The following is a 17,350-nucleotide window of genomic DNA, read 5'->3' on the forward strand; positions in this document are numbered from 1 at the left end:
TTTAAAAAAAAAAATTGGCAGCACTTTCCATGGTCATCTTCACAGTTGTGTAGAATGCTTTATCTATTGCTATACCTTGAAATGCAACCAGATGTCAGTCTTGAGGATGGTAAAATAATCTTTATTTCAGTCTGTGCTCTCTGCAGCTTTCCAAGGACCTTTCCACATAATCTTCTATAGATGACATTCCAGTAATCTAGCTGGAAAGTACATCAAATAAATGGTCTTGCCTCCTCAAAGACACTTTTGATAGTACACCAGACACAGGTGAAATTAAACACTTTTTGCTGCCACTGGTGTTTAGGCCAGGATTTTGGAAGCTAATCTAGATTGTAAAACTTTCCGGGTAAGGACTAAAACAAGCAAGTTTCTCTGTTAGCAAGGATTGCTTCCATTTTATCTGGGCTCATTTTACATAACATTCTTCTTCGGGAGTTTGTGTGTATGTATATTTGCATGATTTTACTAAAAAATGTGTAAATTATTTACAGAGGTATCAGTAATTAACATTTCCCAGCATATTTCTTTAGAATAACACCTTTGCCATTTGTAATAATTTTGAGTGGAATGGTCTGTGTTTTTCCTATTTCAGACATCTATTTCAGACATTATTTCTTCTTCTGCTGCTACTTTGTTTCATATAGTACCAGGGTTTCTGAGTGTGTAGCCTGTGTTCAGTAAAGTCTTATAAATGGTTGCATACCTAAATCCACTAGGTTCCAGATCAAAATTTAGCATTCAAGAAAAGTGATAGTTTTACAGCATTAGATAAGGCTTTTATAATTTCCATTAAAATCTGATCTTTGGAGGTATGATGGAACGGTTTTCAACCTGCTGAAAACTTCTTGCACAAGCTTGGTAGAAAGCAGAAATTACATTAATTGGAGGTACTGTCCATGATGTCTGTACTCTCCTTGCCCTGAACACTGCACTGATTGGACCAAACATATCCAGTCATTACCTATTAGAAGACTGCAAGAGGTGAGATTAAAATTTCTAAAGATTCCATCTGATTGCAGCTGGAAGCTAAAACTGAGACATAAAGAAAACTAATTTCACTCTTCCTCTTGTTTTTTGTATAACATACAAGATAACCAACAAAATGCTCACTTTAGGTGTGCAGAAATGGAGAAGTGGTTTGGGATACGATCAGAACAAGACAGAGATGTATTAAGGAGGCAGAGTCAGGATGACTTATAAGTGCTTCAACACACTTTTTCATAGCCCAGAAATGAATATAGGACCCTGGAACCTTTTCTCTTTTGATCTGTAAGAAAAGTTATCAGATATTCCTGCTGTTAACTTCCATTGTCTCAGTTCATACAAAAGATAGGAATCCATTACTCTCGCTGTCTTAGTACCAGTGAAGATCTTTGATGGAGATCTCCATCAAAGCAAATGAAGATGGTTCTTTTTGAGCTATATATGCTCTTTTCCTTTTTAAACATGAAGGAAATTGTGTAAAAGCCAAGTTATAAGAATGTAAGATTACCCATCAGTTAAAGTTGCCTCTCCAACCTCTAAGAGCCTTTCTTGTAGAATGAATTACAAAATTTTGATCATGCTGTCATATTGTACTTTTACCTGACATCATCATCTGTGGGAAAAACCCAGGTGTCCAGGGAACTACTACTTCCATACCAAGGAGGTCTGTTGTTTCCAGGGGGCCCTGTAGAGCTTAGTGACGGCAGAAATCAGGAAGTGCAGTGTATAGGGCAGGGAACTGGAGAAATAAAAAGATTAGCTCATAATGAAGTGTGACATTTTTCTGTGAAATGAGATTCTTGCCCTGTCACTGTTGTAATGATCATGCTGAACAAGGCACTTGAATAAAAAATTTCTCTGTTGTTCTTTGAACACTTCCAGCTAACTGGGCTCTTCATTTGTATAGCTGGAGTTTATTTGCAATTGAGACATTTGCATCTACAAGTAAAGGCAACAAGAGCTGTTCTTTCAACATGTAAAATGACATCAGTCTCTACCCTCCAAAAAAAAATCACATGCCGATTTTTGTGTCTTAGATGTTATTATTCATTAGTCCTCATAATGCTCACTTTAATATCTCATTGCCTCATTTTTCATGCTCTGAAATGAGACTGTGACTGTTATCTGATCTCATGTTTGTCTTAAGCCTATTGTATTTTGCAGTTCATAATACCCTTCCAAAACTCTTCCAAAAAGAGTTCTGATGAGGCTGTTACTCTTCAGTGAGAGGTTAGGAAACGTGTCCAAGCACACAGTGTGAGGGAACCTACTGAGGAACGCATCATTAGGGTGTGCAAAAGGATGACACTGGTGGTTTTGCACTACCTTCTCGCTGATGAAGAGTCACAAACATTAAATGGCACAAACCAGTTGAAAATCTTTGGTTTAAATTAGTATTAGGGCACCTAATTAGTATTTTGGGCGCTGTTCAATAAAGTTAGCATTAGGAGTTTACGTCCTTTAAAATACATTGCATAAGCAGCTTTCACTGCAATAACCATGTTCTTATTATCCAACTAGAAAATTATGTTTGTATTGCAAAATCAAAATTATTTGCTGTCCAAGTGAACAGTACACCTAGAAATGTCATGGAAAAGATTTTGAAATTATTCCTAAGTTTTTATTACCAATGAATTTTCCATAAAGAGTGTGTGTTTCAGTTGACTATAACTCTAAGTTTGCCCTGTTTCTTGTGGATAATAAAATAATAGTGAGGCTTAGAAAAGAAGGTAAATATGTTGAAAAAAATAATCTCCTGCTGACAAAATTTAAAACTAATAATGAAGGTGCGGAGAGTGTGTGTGTGTTTGTGTGTAGAGACATTGCCATAGTGTGATAGAAAAGACTGCTATTCTAGGACCACAAATAAAGCTAAAAATCTAGGTAAATAGTTTAATGTGCAGCCAGTGCAAGCTGGAGTTATTTGTCTTTTTTGAAAAGCACTGAAGAAGCATGCCAGTGCTAAGTGGTACCTCAAGGCATCCACTGTATAACTATTAGTTTGGCAAATGAGAGGAGTATCAAAGGGCTGTACAGTAAAGCCAGTCTTAAGCAGAAATTGTTATATTTTTTGGGCATATTCCGCATGAGAATGTAAGGCTCCTTTCTTCATCCCAGGGCAGATTTAACAGGTGTAGTAGTCCTTTCATGACTGCTTGTTGAGGTCTTTTAAAATGGGTCATTCACTGATAGAAATTTTAAGTGGCTTTGTGCTATCTCAAAAATTGAGATTTTTTTTCTCTTTTAGGTTTTCCTCTTGACCTTCTTGCATTCAGTGATGTTCCTGTGAGCTTTATCCTAATGTTTTCCAAATTGGAAATACATTTCAATCCCTGTGGGAAATACTGAATATCAGTTTAACATTTGTAAGACTCTAGTATCACTAACTTTGTAGTGTTGATGCTAATGATTTTTCTCCACATTCTGTGTTTTCTGCTCTCTTACAGCACTGTGTGGAGGAGAGGAGAGTTTCTTGTGTGCCAATGGGATCTGCATCCCAGGGAAACTACAGTGCAATGGCTACAATGACTGTGATGATTGGAGTGATGAGGTCCATTGTAGTAAGTTTCTTAAACCTTGCAGTGTTCTGCTGAAGTACTGAATCCATTCAGGGAAACCTGGAAGCTGAAGCAGGCTGTTGGCACAAAACAGGAACTTTGCATAGTGTTTGCATATATTGACATTTGGACTATGTTTAGCTTTGCTCACTAAGGCCACAGCATGTGCTTTTGATCTATCAAATTTTATGCCTTGAGGGAGCTTTGTGGAAGTAAGAAGTATTTGGGTTTTTTTGTTTGGGATTTTTTTTTTTAATGTATCAGTAGTGTAAATCAGAAAGGAGCACTTCTGATAATCAGCTGCAAACTGCTAGTTGTAGCTTTATCCTGGGCCTTGGCATTGATTTTAGGCTAGATACAAGACCATCTGTTTAGAGAGTTCTCTTGGTCTCAACCCTGGATGTGATTTATTTAAATTAATCCCAGTATGTGCTGCAGTAGAATGTACATATGTGATAGCTTAATTTTTATGTATTTGTCTGTGGTAGAGCATGTCTTTAGAGCTCCTATGTGTTTTTCTGTGTTAACAAAACACCTTGGACTACAGACAACTTTAGAGAAGTGGAGCAAATGTACCTTAAGAAAACAATGAGAAGGCAAGAAGAAAAAGAACAGAGGAAGATGTGGAAAAATTACTAAATGGGGACTATACAGGACATGATACCACAAAACAGGATTTCTCATTCAGACTTTGAAAAATGTCAGACTGTGCAGTTTAGACTCAACTCAAAAGATTAGTTCTTATTAGTGATTTAAGAGCCTGGGCATTCCAAGACTCACAGAGCTGCTTTTAAGGAAGTTGTTGTTAGATTTTGTCAGGGGTACTCCAAGGAATAAATGAGGACAGCAATTTCCTCCTGGTCTCAATATGAATAAGGCTAGAGTTTGCTTTTCCTTTAATAGCCTACAATTCATTTCTTGGAGGGTGAGATAATGTCTATTATGTAAAAATTATTGTCTGTTTTTATTTTCCAATTTTTCATGTCAGCATTAGCTTTAGATTTAAAGTAAGCTAAAAAATTTAAAAATGCCTATGAGAATATGGCTCTCAAGTTCTATTAGAAATGGGAAAGGAAGAAATTAGTAGTAAAAGAATGTCTTGAAAAAGACATATTACATGTCTTGAAAAAACAAGCATAAATTTCAGGAGCTGGTATTACCTTTGAAAGGACACCTGTGTGTTTAATGATACAGGGTTTATATGCAGAGGGCAGCCTTCATTAGGATGCTTGGTAGGAGTTGTGGAAAAGGTATGGAGGTCAAGTAAAACTTTCCTGAATTACACAGCAGAAAGAGCAAAACTGAAGGAAGACCTGTTTGCCTGAAAGCTTGCCTGATGAAAGATGCTGTGTTTCTTGCAGTCCTTGCCCCTCTCAAAGTCTTAAATCACCTCATTAAATTATAGAATAGGCTGCTCAGACTTCCACCCAAGCTGACCTTGAATATTTCCAGGAATGGGGTGTCTACCATTTCTCTGGGTAACCTGTTCTAGTGTTTCACCATCCTCATTGTGAAAAAAATATTCCTTATGTCTAGTCTAAAAATACTCTCTTCTAAAACTATTACTCCTTGTCCTATAACAAGAGGCCCAGCTAAAAAGTCTGTCCCCATCTTTCCTATAAGCTTCCCTAAAGTGCTGAAAGGCCACTATTTCTCCAGGAGAAACAACTGCAGCCCTCTCTCAGCCTTTCTTCAAAGGAGAGCTGTTCCATCCCTATGGTCATTTTGTAGCCTTGTCTGGATCTCTTCCAAGAGGTCCATGTCTTTCCTGTGCTGTGGCACCTACAGCTGGATGCAGCACTCCAGGTGGGCTTTCACAAGAGCAGAGCAGAGGGACAGAATCACTTCCTCAGCCTTCTGGCCATGCTGCTTCTGATGCAGCCCAGGATACAACTGGCTTTCTGGACTGCAAGTGCACATTGCTGAGTCATATGCGGCTGCTCATCTACCAGTTGCCCCAAGTATTTTGGCAGGACTGCTTTCCATCTATTCATCCCCCAGCCTGTGTTGATACCAGGGTTTGCCCTGACCCAGGTGCAGCACCTTGTACTTGATCTTGTTAGACCACAGGAGTCCCATGCACCCACTTCTTGAGCTTGTCCAGGTCCCTCTGTATGGCATCCTGTCCTTCAGGTGTGATAACCACACCACTCAGCTTGACATGCATACCATCTCTCCTCTCATCTGCAGATTTGCTGAGGCTGTGCTTGATCCCTTCATCTATGTTGTTAATGAAGACATTAGGTAACACTGGTCCCAGTACAGAGCCCCAAGGTACACCACTGGTCACTGATGTCCTTTGGGATTCTGAGCTATTGACCCTTGGGACATGATCATCCAACCAATTCCTTATCCACCAAACAACCCACCCATGAAATCCATCTCTCTCCAGTTTAGAGGGTAGGATGTTGTGGGGGTTTGCCCACACCCATGTGCAGCCAGTCCTTCTGGATCTGGATCATAAAGGGATCAAACTTGCCGCGCTGGTTTTTCCACCATGCTTTAAACAATTGAGCTTATCTCAGGGCCAAATTGTTGAATGCAAAAGATTCACCAGGCTTCATCTGTGTTTTGTGAAGTACAGTAAAATTTAGTTAAAGTAACGTTGTATTTAGTTTTGTGAAATTGGGGATATCCCCATCATTTATAAAATTTAAGTTGAGCCTTTTGCAAGTGGCAGCTGCCAGGTGCCTGTCTTACTTAACAGAGTAACCAGCTACCTTTACAATGCATTACTGCCAATATCTTGAAGCAAATGTATATTAAGGCTGTTAGATTTTCATCAAGTGAGTCTTATTTCCCTGCAAGGAAGTTTGTATTCTTTTTGTTTACCCTGTCTTTGTGGGCCTGTGTTTTGTCTACCCTGAAGGACACTGCAGCTGCTTCAGAGGTATGGATGGAAACAGGAATGGGAATATGAATGGAAATTAAACAGTAAATTTATCCAGAGGAAATAACATAGAAACAAATAGTTTTGTTTCATTTGCAGGAGGAGCAGTAGAAGAAGCACAGAAACTGTCAGAGTTACAAACTGATCAATAAGATTAAAGGTTGCCAAGAGTACTTCATGCTGTTGCATATTCAAAACAAGTGATGTTTAGAATTTACTCTCAGCTGGGGTGTTTGTCTGCTTACAGGAAGCAAGAACTTAAATTTATTTTCATTTAGTGTGGGGTTTTTGTTATTCCCTGTTTTATGAATAATGGTTCTTTTGAAGCTGAATTAAGCATTCAGCTTAAAAGTATGTGGCTCTTGGCTCAGCCATATTATTTTACTTCATATCCTGAAGCATTTCCTTCTTATTAAGGTATAAATTTGCTTGGACCTTCTAAGATAATGTGAAACTTGAAGAAAGCACTAATACTTCTATAGGGGAAGGACAGGAAGTGACTCATGTTCAAGTTCCAGAGTTTTGTTCACCTAGGAAGTGAAACACTTGATCTGAAGGGGTAGAAACCCCACTGCACCTTCTGGAAGAGTTCTGCACCTTTCACTGTGTAATATCCTTGGAAGGACACCCTGCTTTCAAAGGGGAACCAATGTGCAATCATGAACACAGGAGTTACAAGAGGAGAGAGGGAAGTGGTAGCCTGATTCTATTGTTTTGCGGTTGATCATCTCAGAAGAAAGGTGGCACTTTGGTTCCAGTCCCTGCTTTTTGGGCTCTCTCTCTGTTTTCTGGGGAATAATTAATTTAAAATGCCCACATATGCCAGTAAAAAATGGGCACAAAGGACTTCCTTGGTTCCAGTGGCTTAGCTCCAACAGGAAGGCAGTGTTGTCCACCCAGTTGTTCTGTATCTTGGCATTCTCCCTGGAAAGCTAGAGGTCGAGGAAAAGTCTAGAAGAAGACAGTGAAACTGAGTTACTCCCTTCCTAGCTGTATGCTTGAAATCAAAAGTTATTACTGATGGGACCAGATTCTACAAACCATACCACAAACCATAATTTCTCTTCAACCCTCTCAACTACAAGAAAGATTCCATGTTTTTATTGAACCTGATATTATTCAAGTGTTATGGTTATTCTCAGAGAATATCTGGCAGGCTTTACTGATGCATCCAGTCATGGAGAAAAAATGTTGAACCCACCCAGGGCTGACAGTAAGAATTCCTTGATGAGAAGGCACCAGGCTAGATCTCCTGAGCTCCAAAGTGTGTTAAGCATAAAGCTCATTTGAAACCTTTGTAAGACCAAAGGCAAGTTCAAAAGTAGGGTCTAGGGATCTTGTTTTGCTGTTAGAATCTTCATCTCCACTTAACAGCCACATCAGGTAGTCAGGGTTTTCCTAGTAATCTGCAATGGTGATGCCTACAACATTTCTTGAGAACTCTGTGTGTATAAATTATTTAAACATTTAGGTCCCTATGTGCAGCCAGAGCATTCTCTTATGGTATTGATCAAAAAAACACCTGGCAGGGAGAGAGTAAAAATTTCTAAAAATGGCTTTTGATTTTTCATATTCTTTCAGATTAGTTTCTCATAAACTGGTAAACACCAGTATTAATGCCGAGCTGTAAGTTGTAAGGTCTCTTTAGCTAATCTGGTGTGTAGTCAGTACAGGGTTCATAGTTCATATGAATGTTCCAATGCAACCTTAACATTTCACATGCTTTGTTTTTTAGATTGCAGCAATGATGTATTTCGTTGTGACACGGGAAAATGCCTCAATTACACCTTTGTTTGTGATGGATACGATGACTGTGGAGACCTTAGTGATGAGCAAAATTGTGGTAAATGAAAGTTATGTGTTTTTCTAAAGTCTTTAAAATATCAGGACTGCCTAACCCAGTAAACCTTTTCCTTAAACTACTGAAGGAGTAATATACCCTGCTCTTGCTGCATTTGAACACAGTGAAAACAGCTCATAGATTATATATGAAATTTGGAAAGGTTTAAAGGAGAGTTCTGGATCAATCCAAATCTTGAAGGGTTTGGTATTTATAGAAATACTGCTATTTTCAACTTGCTTTAAACTAATTCCAAAAGATGCTTCCTTGCTAGCTTGACTGGTTTTAATTGAGAGTAAAGCAGACTACAGTAAGGCACTGCTGGTGCCAACTGTTTTATAGCTGAAATGTTTTTATATAAGATTGATAGTGAAGTTGTATGTTTTGATTATCAAATTCTGTTTCTTTCAAATTGTCTTGTCAATCAACTTTACATGTTCTCATGACACTTACCTACCTACCATATGTATCTACCTATACTTAGCTTCCATAGAAGAATCAATGAAGTTTTGACATTAAAAAAGAATAATCTTAGCATGTAAATATTGGGAAATGTAGAAAGCCTTATTTTTACTAACTTTTGGTTCTGTTGCTACACCTGAGAACAATTAAGTTTTCTAAAATAATATTTAACAATTAAAATATGATTTCTCCCTTTTTTCCATTTGCTTTTCTAAGGAAGAACACAAAGAATATAAAGACTGAAAATCAAGGCACATTTTTTTCTGAGATTTTTTAAAATTTCTTCAAATTAAGCACACTCTAAGACTTTTCAATATTTTCTTGTCCGTTTTGGTTATTTAGTGTGTTCTTTTTCATAAATAATCTTAGTTTAAAGGTGATTAAGTTTTTCTAAATGTTGGTCTCTCTCCTATCTTTCCTACCTTGACATAGGTTTTTTCTATATAATTTTTAAAATCTAAGTTTTTGTATATGCTATAATTGGTTTTCATAGCAGAGTTGGAGGATTGGACTGTGTCTGTTCTCTCTGTTTTGGTATAAAGTCAGTGTGCTCAGCATAATGCTCTTCTTTGTGCATTTAGGTAGAAAGAGTAAGATGACAATTAGAATAATTTCTTTGTAGATAATTCTTATGGAAAATTCCAAGTACGTGCAAAAAATAGAGTTTCTGGACTTGAGAAATATTTTTTAAATTTCTTAGTAAAAAGATAAATGAAGGAAATTAATTTCTCTGATGGTTATTGAAAATGTTGGTTAACTGAAACCATTCCCTGAGATCCCATAGAAGATCTATGCCAGATCTTCTAATGGGCTTAACAAATCTTAGAAACTTGTTTCTTTACAAATAGTCACAGCTGTGCAGCTGGGAGAAGGAATGAGTGCATCACTATACAGGCAATACAATTAATAATAAAAGTCTGCAGATAGAAATAATTTCTTAATATAATTTATTAATGCAAAAAGCCTCATTAATAAGATTAGCTAATAAGCATAGAACAATGGATCAGTAATATAAAATATACAAATGGTAACTTAGCATCCTTTTTCTTTCTTCAAATTTGCATTCTATGTAGATTGCAATCCAGTGACACATCACCAGTGTGGAGAGGGGAGATGTATAACAGCTGATTGGGTATGTGATGGTGACCATGACTGTATAGACAAATCAGATGAGATCAATTGCTGTAAGTTCCCTTAATCTCTAAATTATTTTTTCTTTCTTTGAAAACTAAAAAAAAAACCCCAAAACCCAAAAAACAACAACAACAAAACACCCACAAAAGTAAGATAACTAGTGTGCTCTCTTCTAAGGCAAAACTATAAACTTATTTTATTTCAGGAGTTCACACTTGACAAATGTCTGTTTTCAGTAGACAGCAGCAGCAAACTAAACATTTGTTGCCTTTGTTAAGAAGTAAAGCATTGCTTTGTGTTAGAGCTTCTTGTTAATTACAGAATTAGCTTTTTGTTAATTGTAATGTTCCCAGTACATGAGTGAAAATTATGTGCATTTTTTTTTTCCTTGGGGAAGCTAAGATTTCATCTCAGGCTGTTGCTAATGCCTGACATTGATAGTGTCAGTCTCTGTAGGTAAAGATCAGTGCAGCTATTGGAAAATTAGCTGACACATAATGAGAAATACCTCCTGATCTCCAGTGCTAAGCAGTGTTATCAGCTCCTCCTAAAATAACTTCTGTGTGATGTTCAGATATAGTGCAGAGCTTCACTGAGCTCATTGATTGTCTTTTTAATATTTTTGTCACTGAGCTCAGAATATTGTCTTTTTAATATTTTTTTTGTCTCTCTAGCATGTCACAGTCAGGGTCTGGTGGAGTGCAGAAATGGGCAGTGCATTCCTAGTGCATTCCAGTGTGATGGAGATAATGATTGTAAAGATGGAAGTGATGAAGAAAACTGCAGTGAAAGTAAGGATATGCCTCATTTTACTCTTCTCACTAAACCTACCATTGACTGCTATGTTCCACAGTGCCTTTAGCTAAAGCTATCTGACAAATGACTTTCTTTACCTTTCAAATAACTCTTGCTAAGGCTGCTTGGTGTGTGCTTTCACACAGGCATTTGTAAGCAGACTTATTTTAGTACTTAAAATTATTAAAAAAGGTGAAGAAGTGGGGGTGATATTTAGCACAGTATTTAGTTATCTGATATAATTAGCTGTTACTTGAAATACATTGTTTGGAGCAATGAGAATCTACTATTACAGGAACTGGTGTCATTTGAGGAGGAATTTTCTCATTAAAATCCTTTTCTTTATCAGAACTTGGGAATCAGAGAAAGAATGTTTTCATGAGTAAACTAATGATTTAGTGTGACTAAAGGAAAATTTATGAGAACATGAGTTCTCAAAGCTGCTTGATAGCTATCTTATTATGGACTCTATGAGAGAAGAGGAAACTAAGGAATGGCTTGAGCCCCAGAACATGGTTTGCCAAAGACAATCAGAAAGCAATGTTGTTATGATGATTTCAAAATTTGAAGGTATTTTTCACATGTAATTCTCTTATTCCTGGTAAGGTATAGGTTCAGATTGCAGCCTTTCTTTAATGCAAGAATTATTAATGATGTCTTTTAAAAATTAATTTAAAATTTATTATTTTAAATAAATTTAAATAGTTAACCTTATGCAGAAAGCTAGTGTTGGCAAGTGTAGTGCTAATAGGACAGGCTATTTAATAGTTATTAGAGTAGAAAAGACCTGTTATCATAAAATAGATACACAGTGTGATTATATCAGCCTTGTTTCTTTAGGAAACCAGTCTAAAAGAAATCCTTTCATAAGCATGTTACTCAATCCCTTTTTTTCACAGAAGGTTCTTGGGATCTTCCTACTCCAATTTAAGTACTTTCATTCAAAAAAATACCTGAGAAGCTGAAACAGAAAAATTATTATTATTTTTCTTCACTTTTAATGTTGACATTATAAAAAGGTCTTGCATGAAGTATCTTCTAGTTGTGACTGTGGCAATCTTAAAACGCAGAAACAAGTTTTTCTCCACAGTTCTGACTGTGCACTTTCACAAAATGTTCACCTTTTATTCTTCTTTTTTGGTGTCCAGTCTCAGTCTTATCCTATGAATTCTTTTATCCTTCCTTTGTCTTACATGATGTGGGCTAGAAGCCAGTGATGTATTTTGTTCTCACTGCCTCTTTTTTCCCTTTTGATGTTGAAGCAATGGTTAAAAATCTTTTTTTGGTATGATGAACAGGTATAGGTTAAAATATTCAAGCACTAGTATGGGGTGATAATTATCACTACATGATACAAGATCTTTCTGCTTGCCGTTAAACTGCAGAGCTTTTAAATACAAACATTTGCCTAATTTTTGTTATTAATTCTTCAATGTGCAAAAGTTCTATCCAGTATTTTTCAGTATTGTGTCAAGAAAAATTCTTTCTTTAGGCAACCATATCTCATCCATCCTAATTTGCATGGGAATGTGTTGGCAGAATTTAGATTTCATTCATCTTTATTTCCCTGCAAAGTCCATGCAAAAGCAAGGCAGAATACTTGTTTGTAATGTACTGTTGTATTTCTTAATGTATTTCGTTGTTTCCAGCAACTGCAAAAGAATGTAGTAGGACATTCACTTATTACAAAGACTTTTCTGCTCTACAAATAAAATTCTAAAATTTTGGATATGTCTGTCAGAGTCAGCAGAGTTAGGCCTGATGGAGTCTGGAGTACTGGTTTTGTTACAAACACAGTAAATATGAGAAATCAGCATAGAAGTATGCACAACTGTTTCTGTGATCTCTTCAAAAGAGAGGGTACAGTGTGTTTGTAGAAATTCAGCATTATTTGTGCTAGGATCAAAAGAATCTACCTTGTAGCACAGGGATTTTTAAAGTATAGGAAGGAGTTGGAGCAAACTTTAAAAATAATTTCAACGTAAATATTTGGGATAGCTCTAGAAGTCAAAAGGCTTTTCCTGCCTTTCAAGTTCCATTTTGCAGTCAGATGCAGCTGTTAAATAAGATTGTCAATCACTATAGCAAAGAAATTACCTCTGTTGCTTCAATATATAACATGTATGAATGGACGTAAATCTACTTTATAATATGATAGATATGACTATATCAATTAGACAAGATTGTTGTCAAGGGTATTGAAACTAGATCATTCTTCAGCACCTTCTGTATGTCCAGTGGAGGGATGAATGATGAATGTTCATGGGCAGTAGTGCAATACAAATACTAAGCAATCAGGGCAATAAGCTATTTTAAACAGGATAAGATGATGAACACCATCTATTTAGTCTCTCCTTACAGAACAGTGAACTAAAGGACTCCTTTTGCTCAGGGAAGAGAGAATTTAATGGTTTGGAAAGGAGCTAGCACAACTATGAGAGAGAGAAGACCAGGGATTTGTCAGATAAAGTAACTACTCAAGTAGTTCAGAAACTGTTGATGAAGTGCTGGTTTTATTTATTCTGAAGTCCATTATTAGGACCATAACATTATTGGATTTCTTTCTGTTGTTGTTTGTTTTTTAACCAGTCAAAGGAGGACATTTAGTATTCGTCTCTGACCTTTCTTTAGGATGCCTTATATTGTCAACCAAAAAAATCATAAAATGAGAAGCAGACCAACTGAATGGCATTGAAGAATAATTCCCAGACAATGTTCTCTTCAGCAAGGACCTATTGTTCTTTTTGAAATGTGATTTGCAGGACTTTTCATATTCTGCATGGTAAATGTCTTTCAGAAATCCATGTCTCTCATTCAGAAACTGGGATATAATTTTTTATATTGAACAGAGGGGTAAGAGAAGTGAGAACTGAACAGTGTTGTACACTTTTCTTCCTTACTGCACTTGAAATGGTGTTGGGTACTTACTGAAATATGTAAAGGAAATACTTAATTTTTATGTGAACAGTGTACTTTCTCATTATGCTCCAGTCATTTTTATTAGTCTGGTAAGTAATTTGAAAAGTACATTTCTACTTCCCTCAGATCAAACCCTCTGTCAGGAGGGAGACCAGAGGTGCTCTTTCTGCCCTGATCCCTGTGGAGCTTCTCCCTGTGAGATGAGGAACAGCCAGGCAAACTGCAGTAAGTAGGGCATGTGCTTCATACTGTTCCTCTTTTAGGGTGTTCCAGTTTATAATGAGGATGAAGGGTAGAACACAGTAAGTAATACTTCAATTTTCTAGCTAATGTAGATGTCTAATGACTAAGCTTTGACAAGGGCAATGTTGAAGAAAATACGTCATCAAAGCTCTTGATTATTGATGTATTAGGATTGATAGCATTTGACATTGAGATATTTTAATCTTCTCTTCTGTCAAATGTATTGTAGATAAGGGAGTAGCAGGACCTCTTAAGCTGTAGGACAGACTCAGAAGGAAAGACTAACATTTGGGTTACTTAAAATGAGTCAGATGTTCCCCTGGACCATATGTTCTGTTTATTCCTCTCTGGATTATCAAGAATTGCATGTGAGAGTCAATGTTATTATTTTCAAACCTACAGTGACACTTTTGCACATAACATAATGGAACCTTTCTAAACACAGCATGAAAACTATAATCATATTGAAAAGAGCTATCAACATGTAAAGAGTTATCCTCCAGCAGCATTTCAGTAGACTAGATTTTCTTCCAGAATTCACTTAAACCCATATAAATACAAAGTATAATAAAATAGAATGGTATATGTACATTTCAACCCTTTAATCTTGAATAATGTTATGTTACACAAGCACTTAGAATATTGCATGTAATTTTGTGGTCATCCTGAAATATTGATGAATGTGCAAAGTTCTGTACACATGAAAGAAAGATGTTTACTGGCCAAAATCAAAAGATGAGCCCAAACTGATCTGGGCATCTCAGGCAAAAGTGTGGAAGGACAAGGGATAGTTCATCATGAAGGAAAGGAAATGGAGGTAATGTGAAGAGAATTGTTAAAGTCATTGAACCTCATGTACCCCAAAGATGTGACTGAGTGGTTTGGGACAACAAAAACAGTTCAGTATTGGTAGTATGCCAGGATTTAGCAGTGAGGAAAAGCTGGATGCAAAATGAGCTTTGTGATGATCAGATTAGGAGTACATAGTAAAAAAAGTTATAACACTAAATGCCAGACCAATAAAGAGTGCCCAGTTCTGCTGATTAGCTGAATAATTGGCTGTTGGATCTTCTTCCAGCTTCTCCCAAAGATATGGCTATGGGATGACACAGTTGTCACACTGTTCTAGTGACTGATGCTAGCAACTGGCTAACAGAGAATATTAATCATATTAAGGTATATTTGCTCCCAGAATAGACAAATTTATCCATTCTTTTACTTTTGAATGGTATACTTTTTTGTGGAAAACTTTCTCAATATATCCAGAGTTAATAAGTTTAAATAATTTCACAATCATCTCATTGCTAAATAAAAAGTTAAATTTCAGTCTGAATTGAAGCGAAATTCTGTCTGTAGTTTTCTGTTATGGTGGAAAACTGAAAAATAAATATTTCTGAATACCAGTGTGAGAAGAAATACAAAAGCTATACAATTTTTAGAAATCCAAAATACTTGGCTAGTTCAAAATTTGCTGTGATAAACTCCCAAAAGTTGGAAAATTTTTGTATGTAGCTCTAATATATTTATAATCATATGTACTTGCAGCTGTTGCATCTGTTTTGTCTTTACTTATCATTCCAATTTGTTATTAGTTATGTCTTACCCAAATTAAATTATTAGCATGTAGACTGTCTCTTGCTCAATGCTTGTGCAATATATAATCTAATTGTCCCCTCTTTCAGATCTTGGTAAACAATGAAAAAAATTAAAAGCAGATCCTGGCTTCTGTTTTCTATACAGAGAAATTGTGCAGTCTCTGTCACTAGAGAGACTTTTTATGACCTGACTGTCTAAAGCCTTGAGAAAGCTGATCAGTCCTCAGAGCTGACCTGCTTTGATCAGGGCATTGGAGTAGGGACCTCCTGAGATCTTTTCTAACCCAAAGTATCCAATTATCTCTGTCTCCCTAATTTTGGCAATTGCCCTTGTCAGTTTGAGGTGTGTCATTGTAGCATAATAGGTACACCAGTGTGTTGCTGTACAGCACACACTGTGCTGGTTTAAGGATAGTTTATTGTACCACCTTAAAGTTAAGATGTTGCTCAGAAAGATAATAAGTATTAATAAGGAAATAAAAGTATCTTAATGGGTTATGAGATAGGCAGGGTTCAAACCCACCTTTACTGCTAAGAATAGGCTTGTAAGGGATCTCTAGCTCTGGAACTTGTAATTTCTCAAGCCTGAGAGGATATCCCCTGACTGATAAATTTTAAATAAGTATGGAATTACTTAAATAAGTATGGAATTACTTCTTCTGTATTATTTTAATCTTACACCATTTGTGGTTCTGTTTGTTTTCTCTCTGTGAAAGGTCAGTGTGAACCAATTACTCTGGAACTTTGTATGAACTTGCCTTACAACTATACTTATTACCCAAACTACCTGGGCCACAGGACACAGAAGGAGGCCTCTATCAGCTGGGAGTCTTCCCTTTTCCCAGCTTTGGTTCAGACCAACTGCTACAAGTACCTGATGTTTTTTGCCTGCACAATCTTAGTACCAAAATGTGACCCCCATACAAATCAGCGGATCCCACCTTGCAGGTACTATACTAAACCATATTTCATTTAATTCTTGACTGTCTGTCATAGTAGTTTTTTTCCAGTTTTATGCTTTCGTTGAAAATGCCAAAAATTTTGCTTTGGAATTCTATAGGAAAAGGCTACTGCTGACCAGCATGCCCAGGTCAGTATTGGAGGTCCCTCTTTGGAGGGCTGCTCTCCAATTTGTGCCTAGTGCTACTCCATCCTAGGTGCAGGATCAGGCATTTGTTCTTGTTAAATTTCATGTCCTTGATGACTGCCCAGTGCAAAGGCCTCTTGTCCCTTCAGAGTCAGTACCATCTCTTGGTTTTGTATAATCAGCAAGCTTGCTAAGGATGCACTAAACTGCTGCGTCCAGACCATTGACAGATGTACTGAACAGGACAGGCCCTGCAGCTGAACCCAGAGGAGCAGCACAGGTGACCAGTCAGCAACCAGATGCAGCCCCGTTTGCCAGGACCCTTCAGTTTTTCACCCACGGCACTGTGAAGAAAATAAAAAAATTCAATTCATTAAAAGGTCAAAGGAAAATGAGTGGAATAAGATGCCTTCCCGGAATGGACTGTCTCTAGAAGAAAGATGCGTAAATAATCAAAATACATAAAGGCAAATTAAAATTACATAAAGAAATTAAAAACAAAAAGGGGGGAATCCTTTAACTGAATATTTTTCAACCTAGTAGGATCCCAGACAAAAGTAGTGGCTAAATGTTTCAAACATTAGGGGATTTTTCTATTCCGCCTTTTTACCTTTGTAATTTTGAAGCATTTGCCAGTGGGTATTTTGAGAGAAACCATGGATGATTTTTAATCTCAGTGGATTGAACAAATTTTGCAGTGATTCCCATCTTTTATAAGGTTTAAAAAATGCTGCAGAATTACTTTATTCATGCCTTTTCCTGACTGGCCAACCAAACTTGTCTAACAGCAGATGAAGATGTAGAAAGTGTTCTCTTGCTGTAACTGACAACAGCCTCAAGACT

At 36.7% G+C, this 17,350-nt stretch overlaps 1 protein-coding gene across 1 annotated transcript in view; it reads left to right on the forward strand.

Moving 5' to 3' along the window:
- CORIN (corin, serine peptidase) overlaps positions 1–17,350 on the forward strand; it is a 111,423-nt gene that overhangs the window by 60,672 nt on the left and 33,401 nt on the right. Inside the window, exons 6-11 of the mRNA XM_036382834.1 lie at positions 3,432–3,545; positions 8,168–8,275; positions 9,808–9,918; positions 10,543–10,659; positions 13,709–13,807; positions 16,137–16,368. Of these exons, the coding sequence (XP_036238727.1) occupies positions 3,432–3,545; positions 8,168–8,275; positions 9,808–9,918; positions 10,543–10,659; positions 13,709–13,807; positions 16,137–16,368 (781 nt within the window). The remainder of the gene's footprint in view (positions 1–3,431; positions 3,546–8,167; positions 8,276–9,807; positions 9,919–10,542; positions 10,660–13,708; positions 13,808–16,136; positions 16,369–17,350) is intronic.

The sequence above is a fragment of the Molothrus ater genome, chromosome 4 (genome assembly GCF_012460135.2).
Source record: "Molothrus ater isolate BHLD 08-10-18 breed brown headed cowbird chromosome 4, BPBGC_Mater_1.1, whole genome shotgun sequence".
In the NCBI taxonomy this organism is placed as follows: Eukaryota; Metazoa; Chordata; class Aves; order Passeriformes; family Icteridae; genus Molothrus; species Molothrus ater.